The sequence below is a fragment of the Chiloscyllium plagiosum genome, unplaced genomic scaffold (assembly GCF_037043375.1).
Source record: "Chiloscyllium plagiosum isolate Xiang-an unplaced genomic scaffold, Cpla_swu_hap1 HiC_scaffold_9, whole genome shotgun sequence".
NCBI classification, from domain to species: domain Eukaryota; kingdom Metazoa; phylum Chordata; class Chondrichthyes; order Orectolobiformes; family Hemiscylliidae; genus Chiloscyllium; species Chiloscyllium plagiosum.
This window is the reverse complement of record NW_028270147.1, coordinates 93345022-93371617: the sequence shown is the minus strand read 5'-3', so window position 1 is coordinate 93371617 and position 26596 is coordinate 93345022. Positions and strand designations below refer to the sequence as shown.

Below are 26596 nucleotides of genomic sequence, written 5' to 3'. Positions count from 1 at the left end.
TCTCAATTAAGTCACCTTTGCACCTTCTCTCTAACAAAAACAGCCTCAAGTCCCTCAGCCTTTCCTCGTAAGACCTTCCCTCCATACCAGGCAACATCCTAATAAATCTCCTCTGCACCATTTCCAAAGTTTCCACATCCTTCCTATAATGTGATGACCAGAACTGTACACAATACTCCAAGTGCGGCTGCACCAGAGTTTTGTACAGCTGTAGCATAACCTCATGGTTCCAGAACTCGATCCCTCTATTAATAAAAGCTAAAACACTGTATGCCTTCTTAACAACCCTGTCAACCTGGGTGGCAACTTTCAAGGATCTGTGTACCTGGACACCGAGCTCTCTCTGCTCATCTACACTACATTAGTCCAGTACTTTGCATTCCGGTTACTCCGACCAAAGTGAATCACCTTACACTTGTCCGCATTAAACTCCATTTGCCACCTCTCAGCCCAGCTCTGCAGCTTATTATGTAATAGACAAGGTCTTTTCCCTGGGGTGGGGGAGTCCAGAACGAGAGGGCACAGGCAGTACTGTGTGTAGTTTTAGTTTCCTTACATCGAAAAGGATATACTGGTCCAAGAATCACTGCAACAATGGTTCACTCGATGTATTCCTAGAACTGACCTATCAGAGATTGAGTAGACTATGCCTATATTTCTTAGAAATTAGAAGAATGAGAGGTGATTGCATTGAAAAATATAAAATATGGAAGAAGTTTCAGCTGAAAAAAAATATAATTTCTTTGCCAAGGGAATGGCAAATACAGGCTTACTGTCTCAAAGTAAGGGGCTCATCATTTAGGGGGTCAGGTGAGGGAAAAAAAATCATAAGATCATAGGACATAGACCAATCAACCCATCAAGTCTGCTTCACTATTCAATGAGATTGTTGTTATTCTGATCATCCTCAACTCTACTTTCCTGTCTTTTCCGATAACCCTGGATTCCCTTCCTGACTAAAAATATTGTAAATCTTTGGAATTCCCTATCTCAGAAAGTCACAGATATTTGCTTGTTAAGTGCCTGAAAACAAAGGTTGATGGATTGTTGTATGCTGAGGGAATTGACGGTACAGGGTTGGTACAGGAAGATGGACCCGAGGTAGATGAGGCATGGTCCTACAGACTGGCAGAGTCGTACTCTCATTTCTTATATTGTTATGAGTGATCAGTTGAGCCTGACCTGAGGAGATGTTATCATCACCTGAACCTTATGCTTCCTGCCCACAATATTACAACACCTTTACTATGGATTGCAAACTGATTTTGATGTTCTATCTCAATGATTACTATCTGTTGTTGTAACAGCTTTCATCTGTTTATTTCATCTAACCCTCTGTTGCAGAATTTGTAAAGTTTTAAGCAGAATTCCAGTTGCAAAGGTAACTCTGATGAAGGGCTTTTGCCTGAAACTTTGAGTTTCCTGCTCCTCAGATGCTGCCTGACCTGCTGTGCTTTTCCAGCTCCACAACTCTTGACTCTAATCTCCAGCATCTGCAGTACTCACTTTCGCTTCTGTATGACGATGAGTCATTTCAGAGTTGTGGTAATGAGGTGATCAAGATTGAGACTTAAATATTTGATTATCTTTCACATTTATGAAATAAAGGAAACCAGGAAAATATGTTGAGGTAGCTCTATAATTAAAGCCAATATTAATAAAGAAATGAGGGATGGCATAGTTCTAAAAATCAGGATGTGGGATCAGTTTCGTAGAGATAAACAGCAGCAACTCTTTGGCGCAACATTGAGGGCCGAAGGGCCTGTACTGTGCTGTAATGTAATGTTCTATGTTCTCTTCGGGGAGCAATTTGAAGGTCCCTTACCAGTTGCAACATTGAAGGACTGAATATAGAAGAATATGGACGCTTCTACAAAGAGGTTGCAATCATTGCAGGTAATTTTGTTTTTCTCTGTACAGTTGCTGCCAGATCTGCTGAGTTTCTCAGCACTTGCTGTTTTTGTTCAGATATCCAGCATTTGCGGTTCTTTGTTTTAGGTTAGCAAGCTATTTTAGACTTGTTAATGTGCAATTAAACAGGAGTAAGTAACGACTCATAGTGAAGGAGCTTCTCAGCAATGTTGGTCATAATTTGAATTTCATATTCAGTTTGAGGGTAAAAAAATGTGTATGGTTAGTGTATTAAATTTAAGTAAAGGCAATTACAAAGGGTGAGGACCAAGTTGACTTAAATTAATAGGGTAATAGGTATAAAGGTAGGACTGTAGAGAAACCGTCACAATCATTTAAAGAAATAATTCAGAAATCTCATTACACATATTCCACAGAGAGGAAAAGATGCTGTAAGAAGGATACACGTCCGTGGCTAACTAAACAAAAAAATCAAGGATTGACAGAAATCCAGTTGAAAGAAAAAGTATGCAATATCAGAAAGATTCATGTAAGGACAAAGATTGAACAACTTTTTGAAACCAGTAAAGAAGGATTAAAGAAATGGAGGGTAAAATTAGAGTATGAGAGAAAGCTAGCTAAATATCTAAAAACTAATAGTAAGAGTTTTTACAAGATTTTGAAAGAAGTAAGTATAGCTAAAATAAGCATTAGATCTCTTAGAGGATAAATGTGGTGAATTAATAATGGAAAACACGGAAATTACCAAAGCATTGGACAGGTATTTTGAGGTTATCTTCACTGTGGAAGACAGAAAAAAATCATGACAATATTTGAAAACCAAGAGGTAAACAGGAAGGGAAAATGTAATCAAAATCTTGAGAAAAGTGATATTGAAAAAACTATTAGGTGAAATGGTGGTAAGTTCTTAGGACTTGATCGTTTTCATCCTGGGGTCATAACAGAGATAGTACATGCATTGGAGTGCTCTTCCAAAATTCCCTAGGTTCTGGAAAGGTCCTAGCAGATTGGAAAATTGTTAATGTAATAACCTATATTTGAGAAAGAAGGAGCACAGAAAGTTGGAAATTATAGGCCAATTAACGTAATGTCTGCTATTAAGAAAATGCCAGAATCCATTATCAAGTAAGTTATGGTAGGACCTTTAGAAAATCAGGCTGATCAACAAGCTTTTCTGAAAGAGAAATTGTGTTTGCCTAATTTATTAGGTTTCTTTGAAGAAATAAAAAGCAAGATGAATAAAGGGGAACTGATAGATGTGATGGTCTTGGATTTGCAAAAGATATTGTCGAGATGCTACATCAAAGGTTACTTCAGAATATAAGAGGTCATGGTGTTGGGGTAACATATTAGCATGGACAGAAGATTGGTTAACTCACAAGAAGCAGCAAATAGGGACATGTGAGCTTTTTGTTTTGGATTGGTAAATTATTATTAATGTCAAAAAGTGTGGTGCTGGAAAAAGCACAGCAGATCAGGTAGCATCTGAGAAGCAGAAGAGTTGACATTTCCGGCATAAGGCCTTCATCAGAGTACTAAGAAAAACTAGTTACAATCCTTATCAGTTTTTTGAATGAAGGGATTGACTGCATGGTAGTTACCTTTGCTAATGACATGAAAGATGGGTAGAAATGTAAGTTATCAAAGAAGATATAAGGAAATTGCAGAGGATTTAGAAAACTGACTTGGTTGAGCAAAATTTTAAAAGTGAAGTAAAATGTGGGAAAATGTGAAGCTGTCCACCTTGGCAGGAAGAATAGAAAAGCAACACGATATTTAAAAATTGCAGAGGAATCTGAGTGTCCCGGTGCATTCATCACAAAATAATGGTGTGAATGGAGGTGGAGTGAGAGGTTAGGAAGGCATTCATTAAATTAATGTTGGCAGTTAATGGCAGTGAAATTGAGTTGTAAAGGAGGGAAGCGTTGTTGTAGCTACACACGAACTTGTTGAGTCTGCACCTGAAATCCTGCTTACAATTTGTCGTCACCTTACTCAAAAAAATGATATAATTACATCATAAGCAGATCAGACTAGGTTCACTCAATTGATTCCTGGTATGAAGATTTATCATATGAGGAAAGGCTGAGCAGGTTGGGCCCAAGCCCATTTTAGTTTATAAGAATGAAGTGGTTTTATGGAAAGACGCAAGATCCGGAAGGTGTGGTTTCTGAAAGGATGTTTCCACTTGTACAGGAGGGGGAGCCCAGTATAAAATTAAGGGGCCTTCACAAAAGACTGGAAAGATGATTTTTTTCTCTCTCTCTCTCAGAGGTTAGTTAATCTGTGAAATTGATTTCCCCAGATCAAGCTGGGTCTTTGAATTTATCCAAGGCTGTTAAATAGATTTTTAACCAACAAAGGAATGAAGGGTTATGGGGGACAGGCAGGAAAGTGGAGTTGAGGTCAGATGAGTCATAGAGTCATACAGCATGGAACCAGACTCTTCGGTCCAACCAGTCCATACTGACCCACATTGTTCCCAAAGTACTGTGTACTAGCACCACCTGCCTGCACTTGGCCCATATCCCTCAAATCATTATCGAATGGTGGAGAAACCTTGAAGGGTACAGTGGTCTTCTTCTACTTCCTTATTCTGAAATATGCATGATTCCTGGATGATTATGCAAATGTATTTCTGATGAAGGGCTTTTGCCCGAAACGTCGATTTTACTGCTCCTCGGATGCTGCCTGAACTGCTGTGCTCTTCCAGCACCACTCTAATCCAAATTACCAACTAAGGCTTGACTTGAATGTATTAGTTTGAACATTACAGTTTAATTCATTCGTCGGATTTCATTTTGTCTGTACTCACAAATACCTTCCAACTAACGTCATTGTTAGCCACGAATCTATACTTGCTGTTATTAAGATGCTGTTTTTGTATATTTATACAATGTCATATTACTGTCTCATGCTAATAGAAAAAAAAACTCATTTGAACAAAATCAACGTAATATATGTTGAGTTAATGTGACAAAAATCTGACCCACTTGGCTGCTCTCTGACCTTTAGTTAGTATAACATGTTCCATTAAATCTAACAGAGACAGGCTAAACCATACCCGCTGCAACTACCTCACAATGTTTCAACCCTTACTTCATTCCTGGAGGATCACTAATGACATATTAAGTCTTTCCAGTAAAAGGGCTACATTCCAAAACACATAAAAGACTGCAATGGATAACATTAACAAAAATAAAATTGCAACTTTCACTTTTTGTTGATCAACAGTGACAAAATTAGGTGCTTTTCACTCCATTTATTTACTGCTGATAATTATAACCTCCCTATTTAGTGTGATTTTTAACTCTTATAACAAAACGACGACCTTTAATCATCTGTTTCAGTCTCTATGTTTTGATTCTGCCTTTGTCATCTGCGAAATGTCTCTTTGTTTTCCTTTTGAGCGGTGCAGTGTTTTGATGTACTGTCAAACTACTGGCTGCCTTTAAATTGCCGAGGTTAGGTTCCCACCAACATCCGTCCCAATATCCTCTTCCAAAATCTGTTACTGTTCAGCGCTGATCTATTTCGAGGCGAGCTAGCTTCTTGAAAGATTTAGTTGTTCCTTGATCCAGGGAGCAAAAGTTTGTGAAAGCGAACTTTAATTTGTATTGTATGTTCAAATTCATTCTGCTTCCTTTCAAATATTTGATCATTAATTTGTTTTTGTGCCTGCAATTTAATGTTTCCCTGTCCTTATACAGAAATGGTTGGATTTTTTAAAAAATTATATTCTTAGCCAGACAGTTGAGGGCATTCACCTAGATAGTTTATGATTTACACACATTTATATATAGAGAAGGATTGATTCTTTCAATGTTAAGAACTTTGTCAAACTGAGGCAAGGACTACAGAATTGTATTGGATCCATTGGAAAAAATCTAACCTCACATTGCTTACAGGTGACAATATTCAGGCAGCTACTGAGCAAGGCATCACAGGAAGTACACGGAGCCCTTGCAACAAGTATACTCTGTACAGAGGACTGTACACACAACCAGAGTTATCGCGTGGTATCGGTCACTGTGAGTCACTGCTTCAAAAGTGTACGCTATGTACGAAACGCGCTCCGAAAGCTAGAGTTTCCAAATAAACTTGTTGGTCTATAACCTGGTGTTGTGTGATTTTTAACTTTTATAACAAAACGACGATGATGGTAGGGAGCAAAGATGGCTATGAGGAAATATGTGCTATATATGACATTTAAAATATTACTATTTCCACTCCCATGTTGCAGACGATGGTCTCCTTTACCAGAATTAACTGTCTTTGTGATGTTTATTTATCGTCCACCTTTAATTATCTGTTTCAGTCTCTATGTTTTGATTCTGCCTTTGTCATCTGCGAAATGTCTCTTTGTTTTCCTTTTGAGCGGTGCAGTGTTTTGATGTACTGTCAAACTACTGGCTGCCTTTAAATTGCCGAGATTTGGTTCCCACCAACATCCGTCCCAATACCCTCTCCTACCAACTCTGCTTACCCTTGTCTTGGTGGACCAACCACTTTAATTTCCTCCTATCCTCCCCTTCTCATAACTGCCATTTATCCTCAATGACCTCTCCTCCACCGTCACTCAGAGAATCTTTAATCCTCCCGGCGATGCATACTTTTTCATTCCAAGACTACTGTCGAGATTAGTCATCTGTTTCTCTAAAATGCATTGGTACAAAAAGAAAATGTATCGTACCTTTCAAAAAAAAAATCAAATTAAAATGACGATCCATGCCCTCCCACGCACTCGTAGCTATTAAAGTACTTTCTCAAAGTACATTTTCTACAGTCAAGGCAGAAATGAAGTAAATTACTTCAAACTCATCTGGAGATCTTTTAAAACCAAGGCACTCTCTCAATCTTTGCCTCTCCTGCTCTCCCCTTTCGTTTAATATGCTTTCCGTTATAGACAAAGAATGAAGCAAAAGCGGAGGCAATTTGCATATTTTGACTTAAATATGCATGCACTTGATTAGCCTTTCTACTGAACGAAACACCCGTTTGTAAGTTTTAGCTATGAAGTCTTTTTTTTTTCAAATTAGTTTGAGAATAAAACTGAATACCAACTGCATTCATCTGAAGAGAAACATTTGACCAAGACGGCAGAATAAATGCTGTGCCTAGCCCATAATTCCTGTCACTGCCCAGTGCAAACTTGATCGACATCACCACTACAAGAAACTCAAACATTTGGAGGTGTTTGAAATCTTTGAACGGATGAAATGAATGGAAGTTTCAGAAGGCGCCGGAAATATTTAAAATGTGAAAGGTGTTAGCCTTCTTTGTTTTGAAATGCTTTAGTTCAGACCTGTTTGGAGGTTATAAATTTTACTATTAGGAAAGAAGATCAAAATCTGCTGGAAAATATTTAGAGAGCACGTTGGATGATTTTTATTTTGGACACTAACCCATCCAGTGGCCATATTGTGTAATTACAGGATCATTCCTACTGTCAATGGCGAGCTCGGAAATAAGAGCAGAAAATAAAGAGCAGAAAGTTATGCAGACTGGAGATTTGTGCAGTTGTGCGATTATATGAATAAGCTATAAAGAGACATTTCAGATATTAGTTCAGGACAGGGGGAACCTGTTTTCGAAATGCTTTCTGCACATTTAGACATTATTATTAATCTTCAAGTATTCTAAGCAGGACATATAACTGATGTAATACTAAGTGGCTGATCCTTTAGTTTCACTACACTCGAGCGTCTGAGATGACAAAGCACGGGGCTCATCTTTTAATCTATCCACGAATTACAACTTGGCTGCTGCCTGCCTTTCTGGTGAAAGTGGTCGACAGTGAGGGACGATTTATTTTATTTCACGCACCAGCAACTCAGCCACAAATCATCGAGTGTCAAGTTGTTGCCGGGGTCTGCGAGGAATTCCAGTATCTGTGTCTTGAGTCCCGCAGTGATTGAGGTTTACCCTGTAACCTGGCAATCCAGAGCATTGCGAGGGAGGTGCCACAATAACGTAAGAAAACTCTTTCTGGTGAAACGTGACAAGGAAGCAGGTCCAGTTTGTCAGGAGACTTGACAGTTTGAAGTGTCAAAAGGTATCCCGGTACCTCTCAATAACCACTCCAAAATGAGATTATCCAATCAGTTATCCGATTGTTTGAGGGGTCTTATCGAAAGCTAATTGTCCAAATTAGCTTTCCAAGTATAAACTAACGGTAACATGCAATACTAACACCGCGATATAATAATCCTTGCACGTCTCGTTTCGCTACTTGATATTTCGTACTGATTTTTAAGTGAATTACATAACTTAGTATTCTTATTTGAGAGGAATTGAGGTTAAGTGAATTGGCCATGCTAAATTGCCCATAGTGTTCAGGGATGTGTAGGTTAAGTGCATTAGTCAGGGGGAAATGTAGAGTAATAGGGTAAGGGGGAATGGCTCTGGGCGGGATTCTCTTCGGAGGGAATGGCCTGTTTCCACACTGAAGGGATCCTGTTCTATGAGGAATCGGGTACCTTTCAATATTCGACGATGTTAACGGAATTGTGGCCCAAACTGTAAACGCCATGTGACCCAAACCCCAGAACAGCATCAAAAGATATCCCTGTAGTTTTCAATAAGACGTTTTCCGAATTATTTGAGTAAGAAATAATAGGTGCTTCATTTGACAAAATGAGAATGTTATTGAATGAGCTTTTATACTTTTTTATTTATTTGTTTGGCTTGAATCAAAACAATGAAACAACCCTTGAGTTCTTCAAATGATCAGGTTGTCAAAATGCAAATAAATCATTGAAGACCCAAATATCGGTTGAATGTGTAATTTGAGGGCAGACCATTCTTATCGTTGTGAGGAGGTTGCTACGGCTCTACAAAGGGAGATACATAGTGTGATTTATTTTGTATTGGATTCCTGCTAAAGTGAGTAAGTAAGACCATAGGTAGAAAATTAGGCCGTTCGGTCCATCGAGCCTGTTCCTCCATTCAATTAGATCATGGCTGATAATCCTCAACTCCGTTTTTCTGCCGTGTCCCACATGACCCTTGATTCCCTTACTGATTAAAGATCTGCTTATCTCAGCCATAAATATACTTCATAACACAGCCTCAACAGTCCTCTGCAGTAAAGACTTCCACAGATTCACTGCCCTCTGAGTGGAGAAATTCTGCCTCCTCTCTGTCTTAAATTCTGAGATTATATCCTCTTGTTCAACCTAGTGACCTTCCCCAATGCCATACTATGTGTCTTATTTGAAGTTTTACTTTTTAGTCTAATTGGATTTGAAGAATTCAGGCTGTAGTACAGAAAATTGTTCAATTACATTCTCATCTTGTTAAATCACTGAAAGATATAAAGGTGCTGTCTCTAAAGGAGAAATATTCACTTACTTCTCCATCAGACCAGTAAACCAATTAATATTTTGAGAAACAGTGGGGCAGTGCAGTCAATGATAGTGGCTAATGATACAATTTGTGTTCCAAATGGTTTGATAAAAGAAAAAAGTATTTAAGGATTTATGAATATAATGCATCATTTCAGACTCACTTACTTGGTCCTTTGTACAAAGTTAAGTCAGAAAGTGACCTACCAAATTGTGTTGCTATCCTGAGAATAGCTCCCCATTTACAGGTCTGTCTTATATCAGGGAATAATTTGGTCAACACAGCTGGTAATGTCATAGCAATTGAGTTGGAGCAAATGCTTGACCTTGTCAAGTTCTCCAGAATTCAGGGTGGCATGGTGGCTCAGTGGTTAGCACTGCTGACTCAGCAGAACCAGCTTCGATTCCAACCTCGGGTGCCTGTCTGTGTGGAGTTTGTACATTCTCCCCGTGTCTGTGTGGGTTTCCGCTGGATGCTCCGGTTTCCTCCCACAACCCAAAGATGTGCAGGTCAGGTGAATTGGCCACGATAAAATGCCCATAGTGTTCACAGATATGAAGGTTAGGGGCATCAGTCATGGGTAAATGTAAAATAATAGGGTTGGGGAACGGGTCTGAGTGGGTTACTCTTCAGAGAGTTGGTGTGAACTTGTTGGGCCAAATGGCCTGTTTCCACACTGTAGGGATTCTATGATTGTACTAAGAACAAAGACAAAAAAAACGTACTTCTTATAATGAGCAATTAAAGGAATCAATATGAGGAATCAATTTGCATGCAGATAAGAAAAGTTTGCTAATGAGAGATATGAAGTGATGAGAACAACTTGAACACTTGCCTCGGGAAATAAAATACTTGAAGGGTCAGTTGAACCATCTAAATTATAAACTCCTGTAGGCAAATTCAATGAGGAGAGATCTTCTTTGGTTCACACTTGATGAACCTCAACAATCAGTGATGAATTAGAACAGTTGGGTGAGTGCAGAATCAAAAATCAAGCCAGATTAACTGTGCAGCCTCATTTTGAGAAAATCAATTTAAGTTTTAAACTCAGAAAAAGACAGAGATTTTAAAAGCAACTAAAGAGAGCAAAACATTTTTAGTGTAAGCTTTTTCCTTATTTGGTATGAATCAAAATAATGAAACAACAATACTGTGATGGGGAAAGTTCTTAAAGAAGATGCCTTTTGAACTTGCTTGCCAATCAGAAATATATGATTTCCTTAGCCAATTTAAAGGACCATTTGGAAACATTTTCCTATTAACAGATAAATAAGAAGAGAAAGAGCAAGAGGTTTGGATGTGAATTACATGGAAGTCTACAAATATCAGAAAGAAGAATGAAAGCTCAGAATGAAGAAGCTATTGACATCACTAGGAAAGAACTAAATAAGGTGTAATTGAAAAGGGATCTGGAGAAGATGAAGAAGTTAAAGTGGGTAGATGATTAAAGCCAACAGGAACACAAATTACTTTTATTTGAACAACTCAAATAACAAGAAGGCATTTTGATCAGAACAGAGATGAACTGTTGGCACACGAAGAAGCCGTTTTGATATTACCGACTGAAAAAAAAAACTTGCCTGCATCTGAATTCAGAAACTGAACTTAAAGACAGGGTTACATTTACAGCTGACAAGAAGAGTTACAATTAGGCTGTAGACTTAACTAGGCATTCTTTGCAGTTAAAAGCAAAGCACAAAAAAACTCATTGAGTTCTGCTTATACAATGAAGTTCAAACCCTGTTAATTGTTCTTGTTACATGTGTTTGAGCTAAGTTTTCACAGTTCTGTAAATGTGATATATGCAAGTATGTAAATGAAAGAGTAACCGGTATATTTTTAATAAGCTGTTCAATGTTTATGATGATAGAAACTGGCTGCATTTTCAAAGCTGCTGTAAAGAACTGTCACTATGGTTAAGTTTCCTTTTATCCAAGGGATGGGTATGATTTTTTAAAAATAAATTCTTGTAAGCAATTTTGTGCTGCCAAAACTAGCATGCAGTGAACATTGTTACATTCAGTGGATAGACAGTTTCAAGAGGTTATTATATTCAAGTCCTGCTCCTGATTAATTTTTACATTTAACCATTCTAAAATTACAATCAATGCTGCCCAGAATCAAGAACCAGGCTTGTAGCAAGGTTTCAAGGTAGGTCACTCAAAACAGTCTGGGGTCATTGAAGATTAGTTCCAGAGTCACAGTTAGTTGAAGGTGAAGATGGAGTGAGACAGAAGTAGAAGCAAACACCATGTGGAAAAAAAGCTGTTAAGTTATAATGTTGAAAAAGCAAGTAGATTAAACTGAGTTTGTGTAGTTTGTGACTCAGTGAAGAGTCAAGTGTAGTTGAATTACTCTGTTCTTTAGAATTGAGGGGAATAAAATCTAGACATTAGTAGTCATGATGTGGAGATGCCGGTGTTGGACTGGAAAAGTGTGGAAAAAGTTAAAAACCACACAACACCAGGTTATAGTCCAACAGGTTTATCTAGAAGCGCTAGCTTTTGAGGCTCTGCCTCTTTGTCAGGTAGTTGTCCACCTGATGTTGTACCTGTGGTGTTGTACCTGTGACTTCGTACTGTGGTGCAGTTTCCAAGAATCTAGGGAAACATAGTCTCAGGACAGGAAGGTGAACCACCAGAACATGTGCAGTCATTGAGGAAGTCCATAGTAGAGAGGGTTTTGAGGGAGGTTCAAGGCCAGATCGTCAAAAGTGAAGGGTCCTACTCCCTTGTCAGATCTTGAGGAGTGACCCAGTTTCCCTATTTCTTTTGCTGAGAAATCCATGGAAACTTTCTTGACTGCATTTGTTATCTGATGTGTTCTGTTAGGGTGTTCGACAATGTCTGTTACCCATATTTGTTTCATGTTATGCTTAGGATGTTAGAATATAATTATATTTACCCTCACACAGGCTAAGCCTTTTACTCGATACTTTTTATGACTAGTGGATGAGTGAGGCTAGAAAAGAATTGATGTAACCCTCCTCAGTGGGTGCGCAATAAAATTATAGATGGTATATTGTAGGAAAGTGGGAGTCAGTCCATTTTAGCAAGAGGATTAGAAAAATAGGATACTATTTAGGTGAAAAGAGACTAAACAATGCTATGTAGATAAATCACAACATGTTGGCAGGCATGTAGAGCAAACAAACAGGAAGATGAATGGAAAGCTTACCATTATGAGAAAGGAATTGAGTATAAATGTGGGGAGTTCTTGCTGCTGCACTGCATGTAGAACACTGGATACAAATGTGGTCTTATTGAAGGAGGGATACACGTCTAATGGAAGCAGTTTAGAGCAGCTGATTTCTGGAATGATGGACCGATTGAGCAAGTTGAGCCAACAGTCATTGGATTTTTTAAAGGTATAAGATTCTGAGGAGGCTTGACCGAGTAAATGCTGTTTCCCTCTGTCTGTGTGGAAGGGGGTGGGGGGGGGGGGGGGGGGGTGGAGTTAGGGTTGAGAATTGGGAGACACCATTTCAAAATATGGGATCTCTCCTTTAAAACGTTTAAAAGACATTTGGATAGATACATGAAAAGGAAAGTTAAAAATCACACAATCACCTGATGAAGGAGCGTCGCTCTGAAAGCTAGTGCTTCCAATTAAACCTGTTGGACTATAACCTGGTGTTGTGTGATTTTTAACTTTGTCCACCCCAGTCCAACACCTTTCCAAATCATGAAAAGGAAAGGTTTGGAGGGATATGGGCTAGAAGCAGGCAGGTGGGACTAGTTTAATTTGGGCTTATGTTCGGGTTGACTAAAGGGCCTATTTCCGTGCTATAGGATTCCATGACGCTGACTTTAAGATGGGTATGAGGAGGAATTCTCCCCTCATTAGCTGAGTAATGTCTCCCTCAAGTGCACAGTGCAGGCTGGTTGATGAGTGTGTATTCAAGAGTGCTTTATACACAGAGTTGTGATTGACAGGGGAGTTCGGGATTATGGAGAGAGTCGGGAAAGTGGCGCTGAGACCACAGTCAGACCACCGTGAATTTATGGAATGGTGAATCTGGCTGGAGGGGCGGACTCCTAACACTTATATAATAAAACACAGAACTGCGGGTGCTGGAAATCTGAAACAAAACCAGAATCTTGTGACGAAGAGCCACCGGACTCGTTAACACTGCTTTCTTCTTACAGATACTGAGTTTTACCAGCAATGTCTGCTCTTGCTCCGAATTCTTCTGACCGTCCCTCTGCACGTAAATTCAAGTCTGTGACACTGCTCTCCAATCCCACTGTCTGGTTGTTTTGTGGTTATCTTTAAACACACACTGCTGTGCATCTTAGTCAAATCCCAGTGGCTGATCAGGAGCTCGGTGAGACAGAGTTAACGCAGAGTGAGTGATCTCTCACCAACTCCACCTTGCACTTGCGCAAGTTTGAGATTTTTTAAAAATATATATTAAATCCAGACGAGTTGTTTGAACGGGCAGCCCAGCGGGAGGGTGGTTCAGGATAAGTAACTGGCAAACTTCAGTTGTACAGTCACTGTTTCCCACTCCCAGACCCCTGCCCGCCCAGTTGAAGCAAAAGTTAACTTTCTTCCATTTCTGCAGACACAGACACGTCTGCTCACAGCAGACCCGCCGATCAGGAGCCCCTCGCACAGCCTATACTCCGCAACAGCCCTCTCTTGAAGTGAACTGGGACGATTTCCCTCTCCCCGTACCCGGATCCCAGTTCAGGATAGGTCTCCATCTCGCCCAGGAATTTTGCCCAGGAATCGTAGACGATGTGGAAGCAAGGCCATTCGGCCCATCGATCCCACACCGACCCTCTCTAAGCAGCATCCCACCCATAATATGGTAACCACTGTCGCCCAGAACTACCGTAAAACCCAAACAAAAACAGAAATTGCTGGGAAAACTCGGCAGGTCTGGCAGAATCTGTAGAGAAAGGTAAGAGTTAACCCTTCCACAGAACCGTAAAACCCCAGTTAACGGTACCAAGAATCGTGTGCTGTGATGCTGGGGCTTTCTCAGAGAGATGGAAATGTGTTGCTGGAAAAACGCAGCAGGTCAGGCAGCATCCAGGGAACAGGAGAATCGACGTTTCAGGCATTAGCCCTTGCCCGAAACGTCGATTCTCCTGTTCCCTGGATGCTGCCTGACCTGCTGTGCTTTTCCAGCAACACATTTCCATCTCTGATCTCCAGCATCTGCAGACCTCACTTTCTCCTCACCTTTCTCAGAGAGAGCTGAGGAAGGGCTGGGCAGGTTCCGTATCGCTCCCAGTGAAGAGCGGGGCGGAAAGGAGTTTGTTGAAGATCTAGGATCACAGGGGCGTGTGAAGACCCATCTGTGTTCCAGGAGGATGGACTGCAGTCTACCTAGAGTGGAAACATCTAGTCAAGGAGTACATGTTGGGAGCGAGCAGCGTCCATGTGTAGATCTGCGTGCGTGTTTAGATAAAGCTCCAAACGAATATAGAAAATCAGGTGTCACACTGAGCCTCTGGCAAGAAACTGCTGCAGCAAATATTTGGAGGCAACGTTTCCCAAGTCTGTGTATGTGCAACACATGTTCGGTCAGAATCCGTGTGTGTGTCCCTATCTAACACTGTGTGTGTGTATACCTGGGGCATCTGAGCTGAGGTGTTTGTAGATTAACTGAGAACCTATGGGCCAACCTCCCACCCATGGAAAGACCCATTCTCACTCCGGTTACACTCTCTTCCAACCTCCGGTCAGGCAGAAGATGCAGAAGCTTGAACAACAAGTTCAGGAACAGCTTCTTCCCTGCCATTATCAGACTGGATTCCCAATGAAGGGCTTTTGCCCGCAATGTCGATTTTTATTTCCTGCTCCTCGGATGCTGCCTGACCTGCTGTGCTTTTCCAGCACCAATCTCATCTTGACTCTAATCTCCAGCATCTGCAGTACCCACTTCTGCCTGATGAAGGCACCTCTCTAAACTTCAAATAATGTTGATCTTGCTTTGTGCACCCCCCCACCCCCCCCCCCCCCGTACAGCCATAACCCTGTATGTCTCGCTCTGTCTGAACACCCTGTGTTATTGTTTGCAATGATCTGCCTGTACTGCTCCCAAAACAACGCTTCTCACTGTAATTGGGTACATGTGACTACAAACCAAATTCCTCTCTGTACACGTAGATGGTGCCGGGCCTCCTATGCGTTCAAGTTGACTGCTTCCTCACCCATCCCATTAAAAATACGAACATGAACCTACAAGCTGGTCAGGTACAGCTCGGCGCGATGTGCCAACACCCAGGCTGTTGAACAAACTGTGGAACAATTTCAAAATCTTTCGCTTCCATTCTGAACGGTTCCGTTCGATTCGTTATCTGGCGAAAACAGGCTGTTTTCCTTCTGCCGAGCCGTATGGGGATTGCAACCCTCGGGAAAATCGCTGCCTGCCCCAGAATGATGCTTTCTGCCTGCGCCTTGCATTAGGCAAAGGGCCACATTCAGATTTCTCACCACACTGAGAACCCCCCCCCCCCCCCCTCCAGGTAAACGCAAAATCCACAGACATCCCAAAAAGGCGCAGTCATTAAAGTATCAAACACCGTGAAAATCAACATTGTCTTCACAACAGTTCCGAACACTACCATCTAACCAAACCTGGTCGTGTGTATTTATTGTCTGGGGTGGGGGTGGAGTGGGAGGAATTTGCAATTGCTTGGAAATAATTTTGAAGGTTCATTTTCAACAGTTCAAATAATCTGTGACCATGCCCGCCCTGTCTGTTCTGGGGGTGGGGTTAAGCTTAAAAAGGCACAGGAATGATGTTTGGAGAATATCGAAAAACAGCCGTTCATGTAACTTCAGCCGCGCCCTCAGTTGGCCCATCTCAATTAAATGTGAGTTAAAAGGCGAAAATCAAAGTTAGCATGGCATATACGTGCATATGTGTGTCAGTGGGTCCCGTGTCTGTGTGTCTGTGGTCTTGCCTGTATCTGTGTGTCCGTTGTCTGTATGCTTCTCCAGGTCCGTCTGTTCCTTGCCTGTACGTAGGTGTCCCGGGTCTGTGTCTTTGCCTGTACATATGTGTCCGTGACTGTATGTTTGCCCATGTCTTTATGTGCCCTTGTATGTGTGCTTGTGCCCAGTGTCCTTTCCTGTATGTATGTCTGTGCCTGTACATTTGTATGTATCCCATGTGTTTGCATGTACCTGTATGTCCATGTCTGTACAATCCTTGCCTATATGTATGCGTCCCGTGTCTGTATGTTTGACCATGTCTGTCATGTCTGTATAATCCTTGCCTGTATGAATGTGTATATGTCTGTGTGTATGACTGTGTCTGTCTGTATGTCCATGTTTGTCTGTATGTGTGTATGTCAGTGTCTGTCTGTGTGTATGACCGTGTCTGTCTATATGTGTGTTTGGCCGTGTCTGTCTGTGTGTGTATGACCGTGTCTGTCTGTATGTGTGTATGTCCGTGTGTGTATGACCGTGTCTGTCTGTATGTCCGTGTCTGTCTGTATTGTGTATGTCCGTGTCTGTATGTGTGTATGTCCGTGTCTGTCTGTATGTCCATGGCTGTATGTGTGTATGGCTGTGTCTGTCTGTATGTGTGTATGGCCATGTCCATGTCTGTATGTGTGTATGGCCATGTCTGTCTGTATGTGTGTATGGCCGTGTCCATGTTTGTATGTGTGTATGGCCATGTCCGTCTGTATGTCTGTATGGCCGTGTCCATGTTTGTATGGGTGTATGGCCGTGTCCATGGCTGTGTGGCCATGTCTGTGTATGGCCGTGTCCATGTCTGTATGTGCCGTGTCCATGTCTGTATGTGCCGTGTCCATGTCTGTATGGCCGTGTCCATGTCTGTATGGCTGTGTCCACATTTGTATGTGTGTATGGCCGTGTCCATGTCTGTATGTGCCGTGTCCATGTCTGTATGTGTGTATGGCCGTGTCCATGTCTGTATGGCCGTGTCCATGTCTGTATGGCTGTGTCCACATTTGTATGTGTGTATGGCCGTGTCCATGTCTGTATGTGTGTATGGCCGTGTCCATGTCTGTATGTGCCGTGTCCATGTCTGTATGGCCGTGTCCATGTCTGTATGGCTGTGTCCACATTTGTATGTGTGTATGGCCGTGTCCATGTCTGTATGTGTGTATGGCCGTGTCTGTCTGTATGTGTGTACGACCGTGTCCAAGTCTGTATGTAAGTATGGCTGTGTCCATTCTGCATGACCATTTCCATATCTGTATGTGTGTATGGCCATGTCCATGTCTGTATGTGTGTATGGCTGTGACCATGTCTGTATGTGTGTATGGCCATGTCCATGTCTGTATGTGTGTATGGCTGTGTCCATGTCTGTATGGCCATGTCCATGTCTGTATGGCTGCGTCTATGTGCATGGCTGTGTCCATGTCCGTATGGCCGAGTCTATGTCTGTATTGCCGTGTTCATGTCTGTATGTGGGTATGGCCGTGTCCATGTCTGTATGGCCATGTCTGTGTGTATGGCTGTGTCCATGTCTGTATGTGTGTATGGCTGTGTCTGTCTGTATGTGTGTATGGCTGTGTCTGTCTGTATGTGTGTATGGCCGTGTCCATGTCTGTATGGCCATGTCTGTGTGTATGGCTGTGTCCATGTCTGTATGTGTGTATGGCCGTGTCCATGTCTGTATGGCCATGTCTGTGTGTATGGCTGTGTCCATGTCTGTATGTGTGTATGGCTGTGTCTGTCTGTATGTGTGTATGGCTGTGTCTGTCTGTATGTGTGTATGGCCGTGTCCATGTCTGTATGGCCATGTCTGTGTGTATGGCTGTGTCTGTCTGTATGTGTGTATGGCCGTGTCCATGTCTGTATGGCCATGTCCATGTCTGTATGGCTGCGTCTGTGTGCATGGCTGTGTCCATGTCCGTATGGCCGTGTCTATGTCTGTATGTGGGTATGGCCGTGTCCATGTCTGTATGGCCATGTCTGTGTGTATGGCTGTGTCCATGTCTGTATGGCTGTGTCCATGTGTGTATGTCTGTATGGCCGTGTCCATGTCTGTATGTGTGTATGGCCATGTCCATGTCTGTATGGCCGTGTCCATGTCTGTATGTGTGTATGGCCGTGTCCATGTCTGTATGTGTGTATGGCCGTGTCCATGTCTGTATGTGTGTATGGCTGTGTCCATGTCTGTATGTGTGTATGGCCGTGCCCACGTCTGCATGGCCATGTCCATGTCTGTATGTGTGTATGGCTGTGTCCATGTCTGTATGGCCGTGTCCATGTCTGTATGTGTGTATGGCTGTGTCCATGTCTGTATGGCCGTGTCCATGTCCATGTCTGTATGGCCGTGTCCATGTCTGTATGTGTGTATGGCTGTGACCATGTCTGTATGTGTGTATGGCTGTGACCATGTCTGTGTGGCCGTGTCCATGTCTGTATGTGTGTATGGCTGTGTCCATGTCTGTATGGCTGTGACCATGTCTGTATGTGTGTATGGCTGTGACCATGTCTGTATGTGTGTATGGCTGTGACCATGTCTGTGTGGCCGTGTCCATGTCTGTATGTGTGTATGGCTGTGTCCATGTCTGTATGGCTGTGACCATGTCTGTATGTGTGTATGGCTGTGACCATGTCTGTGTGGCCGTGTCCATGTCTGTGTGTGTGTATGGCTGTGACCATGTCTGTATGTGTGTATGGCTGTGACCATGTCTGTGTGTGTGTATGGCTGTGACCATGTCTGTATGTGTGTATGGCTGTGACCATGTCTGTGTGGCCGTGTCCATGTCTGTGTGTGTGTATGGCTGTGACCATGTCTGTATGTGTGTATGGCTGTGACCATGTCTGTGTGTGTGTATGGCTGTGACCATGTCTGTGTGTGTGTATGGCTGTGACCATGTCTGTATGTGTGTATGGCTGTGACCATGTCTGTATGTGTGTATGGCTGTGACCATGTCTGTATGTGTGTATGGCTGTGACCATGTCTGTATGTGTGTATGGCTGTGACCATGTCTGTGTGTGTGTATGGCTGTGACCATGTCTGTATGTGTGTATGGCTGTGACCATGTCTGTATGTGTGTATGGCTGTGACCATGTCTGTATGGCTGTGACCATGTCTGTATGTGTGTATGGCTGTGACCATGTCTGTATGGCTGTGACCATGTCTGTATGTGTGTATGGCTGTGACCATGTCTGTATGGCCGTGTCCATGTCTGTAATGCACACTCATGCAGATCACACCCCGAACTCAAAACCCACCTTTTAACTGACCGGAGAGCCTAACTTTCCTGAAAGTGTGTAAATAATTACGCTGCCTACATTGCCAGGCCTCACGATTAATAATAATTGCATCTTTTTTCATCGTTATACCATCTACATTACAACAATCCTCTTGAACTCGTTCTGGCCCCGTCTACAGCGGTGACCGGGCACTGGAATATTCGGGGCCACTATTCCCGTCGGCACATGACTGCGAAAAGGTCTCGTTAAAGGAATGGTATTACACTCGGAGGCTGCACAGTAGCACCAATCTTGATATTCCTGTTTCTTTTTGAAGGTGGAAGTCGACACAGAATTCCTGACACCCAAACGAAAGAATTGGGAAAAGTCTGTCTTCCCCGCCATCTAACAGTCTCAGCTTAGCACATCCACAAGCTGTTTTTTTCTGCCTCGATCCTTCCACTATCATTGCACTCAGTGTTTCCAACACTTGCTACCTGTGTACACACAGGCTCGAACTCTCTCTCTCTCTCTCTCTTTCCATTAGGAACGCATTCCCCATTAGCTAAACAGTCCACTCTGTAGTCAGTCAATAAGGCCCTCTCCGGTGCGGGTCTGACCCGCTCTATCTACTGACAAGCCCCACACACAGAGACACACACAGGCACTCGCGTTAAATCACTTGGAAAACACTGTCAGAGCATCAAGATGCATAACCAGCTAAAAATAAAATGTCATCAGCAGTCCAGGCATCGATCGGAAACCCCCATATGCGGTGAGTTTAAAGCTGCCTGGTTTTGCTTCAGCTAGCGACTAAAAGTTGTCAACTCTCCCGAGTTAAGGGTAAACCCTGAGAGCGCGGATGTTAGCCTCTCAGACTGAGCAGTTCCCTGCCTGTCAGAAATATTTGGATTGCCGGCCTGAATCCGCTCCCTGTGCTCCTTCCATAGATGATTATAACGTCCTTCCCGACACATTTCAAAGTGGGCAACTTTTTGTGTGTGTGTGTGTGTGGTTCCCAGAGAGCGGGCCCAAGCTCTGGCAGCCCACCGGCTACAGGCTTCAGTTTGCAATTAGCTCGAGGGGCGATGGTACAAAGGCTGGAAGTGACCAACACGTCCTTATTAATCTCAGAGGGATCGTGCAAAGATGTCTATTTGTGAGGAGAGTTTCTTTTTTTTTGTAATAAAAAGGAGAAAGGGTAGTTTTAAGAAAAAAAATCAACGCCCTGAGTCCGGAATTCGATTGTAAATTCCGAATCCCGGGCAAGTCGTTCACCGTCGGTAAACTCGGTGAATTCTAACGCACGGGGTAGAGTTAGATTTCAGTATCGCTATTACGGCTCCGCGGAATGTGCCTGTGTGTGTGTCAGAGAGAGCGGACATTCTCATTTTGCTCTGAGAACTCAAAGGGAGTTGACACTTTTCAGAATCTGGGGGAGAAAATCGACCGTCGGTTGGAGAGGCCGCCGAAGAGTCAGACTTGTTGGCAAACTGCCGATTTACTGGCAATGGACCCAGCGAAAGCTTGGGAAATAAAGCTGTTTTCTTTAAAAGTGTTGATCCAATTCACAGACCTACATGAATGAATGCATATGTCGACCCTGCATTGAAATGTACTATGTGCACAAGCGGTGTATCTAAAATATAGATACATGTTTTTAATTGTTAGAACTTCTATATTAATGTATTTATAACCTGGGGACTATCGAAGTGTGTGAATGAATGGCAGAGGAGAGTGCTTATTATTTTTTGGATATCTACACGTCCGTAGATACAATGTGCTCCTGTTCAGTGTGCACATTATGTGTTAGAATTGCGTGTGCACTTGACACACACCCGGGTTCCTTCAGGATGTGTCCTTTCAGATAGTATGGCGTTACACTCCCAGTGTGTAGTCTACACATTCTGACTCTATACACTGTTGCAACTTATTCCCCAAGACGTTGCCCATAGCTGTACAAGCGTCGACACGCAAGTTATGAACAACCGGGTTGACATGCAAACGATCTATTCACATTTACCATTTTTTAAAAAAAATATCAGCTTAAGAAAAAATAAAGGGGACGAGGTAAATTAACACTGGGCAGTCTACCTCTGGAATGGGAGCAGCAGAGCGAGAGCTGACTCGGAAACTCAGAACTCACCGAGAAGTGAAGCCGTGTTCTCTGGCGGATGCTGCAAGCCTGCTTCCATTTTCAATCCGTCCAGCATGGTGTCGGGATTTCTTTTGGGGGGGGGGGGGGAGGGTGGTGGTGGAGGTGAGGTGGGGGCGGAGGTGAGAGAGGGGTCAGGGGGTTGGAGGGGAGGTGGGTGGGGAGGGGGTGCGATTGTTGTTGTAATGCGTCAACCTAAAAACGGAGAGAGCGGAACGCGTCAGTTCGGATCAGCTTTTGCTCACAGTCACAGGCACAGGCACAGACACAGGCACAGACAGAACTCCTAGGCTCGGGATCCCGAAAGCGACGCCCGGTCCCATTGCAAGCGCACACTCGGCGTGTTCGGGCGTGGGGAGGGGAGAGAAGGAGGAGGGGGTGGGGAGACTTAGGAAGCGCCTGGGGAGGACCAGACCTTCCACCTCCTACTCTCCTCGTCTCCCACCCCCCCCCCCCCCCCCCACCTCCTTCTTCCGTCAGCTCGCCGACCCCGGCCAGCGGGCAGCGGAAAGTGAAGGAGGGGGCCCCCCAAACCCTCGACATCCACACACTCAACAACCAGGGAGAGCCGGGGACTGGGTGGGAATCATATCGCAAATTGTCAACCGGGAACTTGATCCTAAATCTCAACGTTTTCCCCCTCAGTTTCTGCTAGGAATTACAGAGTTAAACCACACTTTTAAAAAAACAAAACTAAAAGTAACAACGAAAATCATACGCCCAGGTTTGACATAGTAAAATGCTATGATTGTTTTTTACTTTAATTGACTTGGACTTTTTTTTCACGCCCCAGCTAATGGTGAATAATTCTCCCTGTCAATTCTCTGCATCTCTTTGATGGGACCAGAGCGGTCAAGGAGGCAGAAGCAGCTAATGACTTTCTGAAGCTCGGGCCCATTAGAAGATTAATTTCCCGAGCGAATATTATGAGAGCTGATGAGTGTAGGACGGGGCAGGGAAAGTGGGAGTGAAGGAGCGCCTAACCCCATCAAAGTTTAACATTTCGCCTTCTACACACAACTCAGAGGCGCCCGATACAATTCGCACCTTCTGCCGGGGAATCTCCCCCAAAACCCCGGCACCTCTGTGTGTAACCAATTCGGTTTTGTTTCCTTTCATAATATATATTACGAAAGATAAATTGCGAAAGATACTATAAATTATATATTATAAATGGATATTATAAAATAAAAAATATATTAACTACACTATTTAAAAAAGACTCGTCATTTATTTTAATCTTATTTTCAAGGATATCAAATTTCACGCCATTAATTGCATTTGATGTTCAGTCAGACCTGCGCCACATTGTAAATCTTTATGCTTTAAGTGGGTTTTTTTGGGGGGGAGAGTTACGGATGAATTTAATATTTGCATTTAAACAAATGCATGCGAGGTTATTAAGTTATAACTATGTATATATGCGGATTCAGACATTTCAAAACTGCAGTCGGCCCTCAACACGAACTCCCGAATATTCACGGTTAAGAAATAATGTGTTTTTTTTTGTTAAATCGAGATTTGGAAATTTGAAGTCAGTTTTTTTTTTAAAAAAATGATGGAAAAGTAAATGAACAAAACGTGAGCAGATGGAGAGCGGGGTTATAAATTCCACCGAGCAAAATCCGAAGGTTGAAAAGTGAATTGAGTCTAAAACGGGTTTGTAAGTATTTCACGCTCCACGACGCGAGGAATATTATTCCAGAATCAAATATACTCGAACAAGAAAAATGGTCACTGAAAGTATAAGTAGTAAATTGGTTTTTTTTTGGGGAAAACAATTGTGACTGTCTCTGTTGTACGGATGGAAAGCACAGAGAAAGGATTTGCAACGATTATAACCGCGCAGATGCTAGGTTTACAAAGAAAAAACCCACGCTTCGGGCTCTCTGCCTGTATTCCTGATGAAGGGCTTTTGCCCGAAACGTCCGATTTTGCTGCTCCTCGGGATGCTGCCTGACCTGCTGTGCTCTTCCAGCACCACTAATCCAAAGAAAAATCCGTGCACTTCAGTTCTGACTGAAATATTTTTAATATACATTAAAAGTTGCACTGAATATGCTGTTCTGGTTTTACTTTGCAAATTCGATCAGAAAATGCACGCACACACATCAGTTCGACAGTGATGCTTACTAGGCATGCGACTCACCGCAATTTCAGGGTACCCAGACTCTCCTTCCGGGGAACTGATTTAATTTATGATTCGGGAGGGCTACTCATAACGAACGGGCAGAGGATGCTTACAGCATTTCCCCCCAACCCCTGTCTGTGCCCAGTCAGTCTCTTTGCGCAGGTACCTGCGTCCCAAAAGCTCATCGGCAGTCCGGCCCACGGAATTCCTTTTTTTTCCAGTCCAACGCCTGAAGTCCCAACTCACAAAGTCCAGGCTGTTGCTCCCCTTCTCTGTGTGTCTGTCTGTCTCTCTCTCTCTCTGTACGAGTTTCCTAATCCCAAACTTTCCTCCCAGGCAGTCACACTGACACACACACACACACTCTCCCCTGTTTGTCACGAACACCTCGACCCCTGGGAGCCAACCCCTGCGACTACTCCGCGCCACTCACAGGACACTGGGCGGGGGCACCAACAACACATCCAGGCGCGATCTACAAAAGGACCCGTTGGTGTCGGGAAAGGAGACCTCAAATCACAAGAGGAAACGACAGGGCAGGGAATTCAAAAAGAAACCCGCCTCGCTATGAACTACCGACACACACATACTCTGTGATATCCTGTGCCCCCACATTATACGGGCACACTTTCTAACGTGCACCGTACACACATCTCTCTAAGTGTTGCCTCGTGGGTCTGAACACATTTTTCCTCCCCCCCGAAGATATTTCAGGATGCGATTATTTTCCTGCAGTCGATGTCTTTTCACTCCGTAAGAGTACATCAAAAAATATTAAACACTGTCATTCAAAGCTTTCTTGAAGTGACGCAGCGTGTAATACACGGTTCATTGATGGAAATTTATCTGCAAAAGAAGTCACCTCGATGTGTACTCATCGGGGGGGGGGGGGGGGGGGGGTGTGTGCAGGATCACTGACACGGGCTGAGGGGATATATTAAATTCTCACCAGCCTTTGGCCGGCAGAAGAGGACAATTTGCCTGTTCGTTGTCTTTTCTATCTCCCTCGAACTTTTCTTCCCCCTTTTTCATTTAAAGCAGATTAATCTCAAGGTTCCCCGTGAACAACAGTCTCTGGTTCAGGGACAGGTCTCTTCCTGTCTGTCTGGATTGCACATTTAAACAACTCCATTTGTAGTTTCATCGGTTTCATACTCCGCTCCCTTACACCCTTTTAATAAAATTCGCTGCCCCCTTTCTGATTTTCGTTTACACTGGGGGTGCTGAGTGCTGCTGCCCGGGTTATACCGCCCTGCTTCTTATCTGCGGGTTTCTCGATGCTCATTGACCGGCCGGCGGAGTCTACATTTCTGCACTGACCGAGCCGTGTCACACCTTCCCCGGGAACGACACTCACTGAATCCCTTTTGGCTGCCGGTTGATTTTTGCGCGTTCAGTTCACCGGTTCCAGCCTTAATACCGAACGGCAGATCGGAGAGACAAACTGGGCAGCTGGAGAACTGAGTGAACTCAGGGGGTTGAATGGAGTTCAGAGCAGGAGCTGGGCTGCGGACCCGCTCCGTGTTCACTTCTTCAGATTCGGACTCTTCCTAATTTTATACCTGGCCCGCCCCCCCCTCAGCTTTACTATGTTTTTTTTTATCCGGGAGTAAAATCTCAATGAGACATAAGGCAGTGAGATATCAGCCCCACTTCAGTTGTGGACGAGATCCTGGGTCACAGAAACTACAGGTCTCCCTCTCTGTAGCCACCACCCCTGTCATACAAATACACAAGACAAGCACATACACACATTGTTAAACACACACACACAGACACACATAGAGAGACAGGTGCAAATACACACACAGATAAATAAAAACACACATAAATAGACATACAGATACACAAGACAAGCACACACACACATTGTTAAACGCTCACACGGACACACAGACAGGTGTAAATACACACACAGATAAATAAAAATACACATAGACACACAAATACATAATACAAGCACACAAACATTGTTAAACACACACAGAGACAGGTGTAAATACGCACAGAGGTAAAAACACACTGACACACATTGTTAAACACGCACAGATAAATAAAAACACACACTGATACACACACATTGTTAAACACACACATACGCACACACATAAATAAAACACACACATAGATAGACACACAGAGACACACAAAGAGACACAGACAAATAAGCACACATACACAGACACACAGATACTTACAGATATATAGACAGGCTCCAAACCACCACGCGGCCCTGATTAATTTCGTTTCAAACCGAGTCAGAAAGCGAAGGCAGGCGATGGCAAGTGGAGTTTAATAAGTCCTTTAAACCCTGGAAGAAAGTCTACAAGCTCGCAAAACCTCGGAAGAGATGAATGCGACACCTTGGCCCAATTTTCTGTCACACCACAGGCGGCCTTAACATTATTTCGAGTGTCCGTCGGCCTGCCTACCGAGCAGCCCCTTCCCAACTTCCAGACCAGACCCAGCACTTTGCGCGTTCCTTCTCTCCTGTGGGCTGTTAGCTGTATAAATGTGAGAGACAGAGAGACATTCCCCCACCCCCGGCCTGCCTCTCCAACTCGGGACTGCCTATTCAAATGTTAGGGACTTCACATAGCGCCGGATATTGGGGGGAAAAAAAATGTGTGCAAGTCACAGCAATTGCCAGGTCTTTGACCCCAGAAAGGAAATGTAAAAATCGCACGACACCAGTGTTTCTGTAGTCAGTCTGAGTACCTGGGATTGCTGGGTGGGCGCGGAGCATTACCGAAATGATTCTAACCCGGCGTCTAAAGCAACACCCAGTTCGGGGCCCGGTATGTGTAACTCTCCCACATTAGAGCCAGCGGATACGGCCAGGCGCCTCCGTTCACCAGTGTTAGGTACACTCGTACACGTGTTTCATAGACCGCTCTCCGGGCCTAACGACCTGGCTCACTTCAGACCGATTTCGGGGCCAAAGGACT

The 26596-nt window shown here is 43.4% G+C and overlaps 1 protein-coding gene across 3 annotated transcripts in view; it reads right to left on the bottom strand.

Moving 5' to 3' along the window:
* The window catches only part of LOC122554629 (LIM homeobox transcription factor 1-alpha-like), a 295124-nt gene extending 269063 nt beyond the window's left edge, over positions 1 to 26061 (bottom strand). Inside the window, exons 1-2 of one of the 3 annotated variants that reach the window (XM_087990924.1) lie at positions 25847 to 26061; positions 21509 to 21712 (exon numbers count right to left, since the gene is read on the bottom strand). In XM_087990924.1, the coding sequence (XP_087847050.1) occupies positions 21509 to 21575 (67 nt within the window). In that variant the 5' untranslated portion in view covers positions 21576 to 21712; positions 25847 to 26061. Of the gene's footprint in view, positions 1 to 21508; positions 21713 to 23666; positions 24089 to 25846 lie in introns of those variants that run through there. The other 2 variants (XM_087990923.1, XM_087990925.1) reach the window with 2 other exon arrangements.
* Positions 26062 to 26596: the final 535 nt, after the last annotated feature.